This window comes from Pseudophryne corroboree, chromosome 2, assembly GCF_028390025.1.
Source record: "Pseudophryne corroboree isolate aPseCor3 chromosome 2, aPseCor3.hap2, whole genome shotgun sequence".
Taxonomy (NCBI): domain Eukaryota; kingdom Metazoa; phylum Chordata; class Amphibia; order Anura; family Myobatrachidae; genus Pseudophryne; species Pseudophryne corroboree.
In genome coordinates, this window is record NC_086445.1 from 357,851,651 (window position 1) to 357,857,477 (window position 5,827).

The 5,827-nt window shown below is 41.2% G+C and overlaps 1 protein-coding gene across 1 annotated transcript; it reads left to right on the forward strand.

The window, feature by feature from the left end:
• Nucleotides 1-3,969: 3,969 nt before the first annotated feature.
• LOC134991973 (paraneoplastic antigen Ma1 homolog) lies at nt 3,970-5,391 on the forward strand. Its single transcript, XM_063950756.1, has one exon. The coding sequence runs from the start codon at nt 3,970-3,972 to the stop codon at nt 5,389-5,391; it is 1,422 nt and encodes a 473-aa protein (XP_063806826.1).
• The last annotated feature ends 436 nt before the right edge of the window (nt 5,392-5,827 follow it).

Here is a 5,827-nt window from a genome sequence, read left to right on the forward strand (position 1 = left end):
GAATATTTAAGCAGCTTTTTTGCCTTTTAACTGTCCCTTGCTATGTAGAGATTCAACTGGTATTTATGTCTATCATAAAATTGGCCACATTAAAGATCAGCTAAATATATGTCACACATAGACATGGTGATTCATTCAGGAACACATACTAAGAATTTTGCATAGAATACTCTATTGGCAAGGAATGGGTGAACCGAGACATTCATATAATGGTCCTGCATAAAAACAATTGTAGGAGGAAAAACCATGAACCGTTTTGTGATAGGAGACAGGTCAAAAAAGCATTTCAGAATAATTTTACACCTTTTAACCTTAAAAAATACTTTGCTGACAATTGAGAAAGGGTCTTAAAAGAAGCTCTGATAGGCATTCTCACAGCAGGGCTACCATGTCCCATCACACAGAGTTCCTGCATAATGTATCTAGTAATAAGAAGTACACTGCAAATCACTGTTCCCGAGGAGCAGTTAGGAGAAAGTCAGTCCTGGCATAGGAGTGCTATTAGCTGAGACAGGGAAAGTTTGTTAAGACAGAACTCTTGGGAAGAAAAAATAGGCTGTATTTTATAAAGGAAGTAGCAAAGAGCAACTGAAAATGATTAAAATTTACTTGTACAGCAGATTGAGAGATATATATATATATATATATATATATAGCAAATAAACAGGAAGCGGCACTCAGAGACGTGGTAAGTAGTGCAAAAATAAAGCAACCAAGCTTTAATATATCATCACATCATCAACGTTTCGGGGTTGTCCCCCTTCATCCTGATGAAGGGGGACAACCCCGAAACGTTGATGATGTGATGATATATTAAAGCTTGGTTGCTTTATTTTTGCACTACTTACCACGTCTCTGAGTGCCGCTTCCTGTTTATTTGCTGCATGTGCTGGGGCGCAGACCCCTCAAAGAAGGCACCAGAGCATCTACAATATTTATGGTTGGAGTGCCGGATCCTCTGCATGGATATATATATATATATATATGTGTGTGTGTGTGTGTATATATATATATATATATATATATATATATATATACCTTTATGTACTCTATTGAAAATCAACTGTTTAGTCCAGCAGTGAGGTCATCTGTGTACTTCTACAAGAGGTACATAGATGACCTTTTAATTTTTTTTTTTTCAAAATATTTTTATTCCAATCTCTTGCAGTACAAATAAGAAAATGCATAAACAGCAGTTTGGTACAGTGAATAGTGAGACAGTAAAATATTACAGTACAGATAAATTACCACCCTGCCAAAGGGCCGCAGGAAATCAAAAATCAATTCCACAGCTGAACAAGGAGAAATCAGAACCTCTTTTCAAACTTTTCTCAAATAAAACATGTAAACATTCTAATAGAAAAAATCGTGTGTGTAACAAGTAATAGCGGAGTATAAAATTGTATGAGCATAATGTAAATTGGCAAGAAGAAAACAGACATGGAACAAATGTCTTCCGCTGACATCGATATAAAGTATCTAATACTCCAGATATAGACACAATAACTAAAACAAAATAAAATTAAATAAAGTAAATGTAACATGAATATTTATAATTTCATTTGTTAGCCTTAAATTATTATATTCAATTTAATAGTATTAGAATGAATCTGTTGTTCATTTTTTCTCTTCATTATTACTAATGTGCCTATAAACAAATATTTTGTTAAGAGAAATTATATATTAACTCATATGTATAGATATATGAAATAGGTATATATATATGTGTAGAAATTATTAGTAAATAAGTGGAGCAGTTGTGCCCTCTATTGTGAAAATGGTCAGCTGCCATCCTGGCTTTATTATAGGTTATTGTGTGTACCTCAGGGTGAGCTCGAGGCATTTTTGTATAGCAATAGCCTGCAGGGTAGTAAAGGCGGCAAATAGGGTCGCGTGCTGCGGGAGCAACAACCTGCAGGGCGGGAAGAGTGGGTCCCCGTGCCGGGTTGAGGACTGACCGCGAGCGACTGAGGATAGGGAACCAATGGAGGACGGCTGAGCAGCGCGAGTCAACCTGGCTGTGAGTATAAAGGAAGCTCACCTGCGCTGGGGAGATTAGACTGCTGTTCCCCCTGTGAGAGCGCACACCTGGATCTCCTGCGCTGGTGACAGAGCTGAATACAGTCACAGCGGCAAGCGGAGTCCAGGTGTTGTGACCGGAGCAGGACAAGCGTAGGAGCGCTGAAGGGCGGCAGCGAGAGTGCGGTTTACTGTACTCACCGCTGTGCCGGAGTTGCTAAGGAGGCCATCGGGTGGCGAGCGGCAGAGGTCCGGCGCTGACAAGCGGCAGAGGTCCGGCGCTGACAAGCGGCAGAGGTCCGGAGCTGCCAAGCGGCAGAGGTCCGGCGCTGACAAGCGGCAGAGGTCCGGCGCTGGTGCAGAGGAGGGGTGCGGAGAGTCACTGCAGCGAAGCCAGCGGGAGACGGAAGTGACGGCCCATAGCAACCAGGGAAGCTACTCTGGTTGCTGGGACAGAGCAGGGTCGATGTTGGTGTAATGAACAAAGTGATCTACGCCCACCTCATGCTGGCAATTGAAAAGGAGGAGGAGTCGGGGATGCGCTAAGCACAGCAGCAGTACAACTAAAAGCGTGAGTGACTCAGAAATATTATTTTACCTCTTTCACACCTCCACTAAGCACCTCCCTCACAGCTAAGCTAAACACAGGAATGCCAGCGATAGGAAGCTTTAGCACCAATTTAAGCTGATTATAAATATGCATAATGTGCATGGAGTGAACCATAACTTGTATTCCTAAAAGGGGGAGATCTATTATAGCTAAATGTATGGAAAGTAATCCAGTAGCCTTCAATTTACAGCCATCTAAAATACTGGTGCCATACATATCTAGATATATATTTTTGGAGCAATCTGGAAAAAGCTATCAGCGGGTCAGAGGAGGAGAGTCAGTGAGTTGATACTGCAGCAGCAGGTAGCACAGGTGTATGTACATTTAAACTGCGGACTACACCATATACCAATAGCTAACTAACTTGAGTTATCATTATACAACTAAAGTGAATGGACTAAATGTGCCTGCACTAATGACCCTGGCACTGCCAGACATCCACAATAAGGAGGTACAGCCTGCAGTTTATTAAATGAACACAGCCTCCAGATATAAGAAAGGCTAAAGTTCCGAGGAGTTCAAGATAGGATTGTTCCGGTATAGTTACAATTATATTGTATGTATTTTAATGGAAATCTGAGGTAGGCTACATCTGAGGAAAAGACACTTTTCTCCTCTAGTCAAAAAAGAAACATAGGTTGTACTACATAGCAACAAATGTGTCAGTAATTGCTACAGTAGCATTCGGACTGGAGACAATCACTTCCCTCACAGACTGAGAAAGGAAAGGAGAATATTTTTTGGTTAAAACTGTATGTTAAATGTTTAGAATCCACTAAGGGTTCATTTTTATGAGTTTTTTACCATTACTAAACAGGAGTACCCGGGTCACTCTCATAGTAATAATAAGGTAATTTTTGTGTATTACATGCAAACCACTTGTATAGGTTCCAGAGTGGGAAATAGTTGGGAGGGATATTGAAATGTCATTTAAATCACTAGGTTGGTAATAAATGTTCACATTCACCCTTTAAATGTTATTGTGATAAATAAATACACATGTTTATACTTACCCTATGTAAATGTAACTTTGTATTCAATCCGGAGACCCTGGAGGCGAAAAACAAAGCACAGGTACTATATTATACTGTAGAAAAATGTGCACCCCTATACATTATGATACATATATATACTTATAAATATTGTACCTTATTAGATAGGGGAGGCTTACCCAGGCAAGCCTAAGTAATTAGCTTGGGTGGAGGCACAACATAATTAGTAACCATCTTTTAGTGAGACCACTAGGAATTATACTATCTAAGGGGGGGGTTACATTTTGGAGGCACCGCGTGAGATAAATTTGTAAAATACTCAGGTGTAAGGGAAGCACAGTAGCCAAAATGAATCATTATACCAGTAGTGAAGCATTTGATTGGTGCATAAGGAAGGGAGTGACTCCCGAAAGGAGTTTTGTATTGTGTGGGGATCTCACAGACATCACTGATGGAACAATTATGACAGAGATGTTATTCCTTTTTGGGATAAAACAACCAAAGATTTCTGATAAACAATTCAGGGAAAACGGAGAGTTGTGCGCTGTATTAATAACTACTAGTCAAGACTTAGAGTCTGAGTTGTTACCTAAAGTGGTGGCTGTGAGATCTAATCCTAACCGCAGGTGGAAAATTATATGGCCTGAAAAGGAAGACAGTGAAAGAGCTGCTGAACCATTAGTTATGGGTGATATGTCTGTTACGTCTGGACGAGATCCGTCTGCAGCTGGGGGAGAAGGTGGTCCATCACCGGGTACGGAAGAAAAGTTAGGGAATCAGTTAGAAGTTATAGCTGATAAAGTAGTACATCAATTAGAAAGATGGCATTATGAGGGGAGTTATAGGCGATTGAGGATTTTCTCAGGAATACTTCCTGTGCCTACTGGCGAGGAACCGTATGAAGCCTGGAGGGAGGCAGCTATACAGCAGTCTGAGGAGTGGCATTGTCCTGATCATATAAAAAAGCAAAGGATTGTAGAAAGTTTAAGGGGACCCGCTATGGGAATCATTCAGGCCACTAGGAAAAGTAATCCTGAGGCCACTGTGGCTGATTACTTCCAGGCACTGGAATACACCTATGGGACATTGGAAGATGTAGGTGACTTGGTTGCTAGATTCAACCATACTTATCAAGAGACGGGGGAGAAGTTGTCCCAATATGTGTATAGATTGGATAAAATAATCCATAAAATTATAGATAAAGGGGGATTATCTCCTGCTGAGGTCAATAGTAGTAGGTTGAAACAAGTAATTAGAGGAGCTTTAACAACTGACCCTGTGGCACAGCGTTTACGGTGTACCGCTCTGTTATTAGGAAGCCCCACCCTTAGTGATTTAATTAAGGAAATTACCAAGGAGGAAGCTTTAATCGCCAATAGGGAAAAGACCCATGCCAAAGCCGTAAAAGTAGTGATACCCTCCTCTGAGACTCAGGGATCAAGGGATGACAAATTACTTACTTTGGTAGAGGAACAAAATAAAAAAATGGACCAGCTTATTTTGGCGTTAAATCAAAGGATGGCACCGTCTAATGTAGCTTCCCGTAATTCTATTAGGGGAATTAACAATGGTAGGGGAAATTTTAGGAGAGGTGGAGATTTTACATCCAGAGGGTGTTTTCGATGTGGACAGCTAGGGCATAGGGTTATGAACTGTCCTTTAGGCTGGGGTAATTCGGAAGTGGGAACTACTGGTCAGTTGGATAATGTTTCCATTCAGGGAAACGACAGTGGGAGGCTGGCGGGCCCCTCGCCGTCTCCCAGAAACTAGATGTGGATTCAATGGGGAGTGCCCAGTGGAGTAGTTCAATCCCTGATGGAATGATAGGACCTGCTCCACGCGTGGTCGTTAAATTGAATGGACATCCCTGCCCTGTTTTATTAGACAGTGGATCTCAGGTGTCCATTATATTTGAGCACTGGTATAGACACTATCTCTCTGACGTTCCTATTATGCCCTTGGAAGGATTGGTAATCTGGGGGCTAAGTGAACAGAAATACCCATATTTGGGTTATGTACTAGTTAACATAGAATTTCCAGAGGAATTCATGGGTGTGTCAGAACCCTTACCTCTCATTGCTCTGGTATGCCCAGAGTCCCCAGGAGATAAGACTGTGATGCCGGTGATTGTGGGAACTAATGCTCACTTATTTAAAGTCCTCAGTGATTGGTGTTTAAAAATGAATAGGGAAGTCACTGCTGTTAA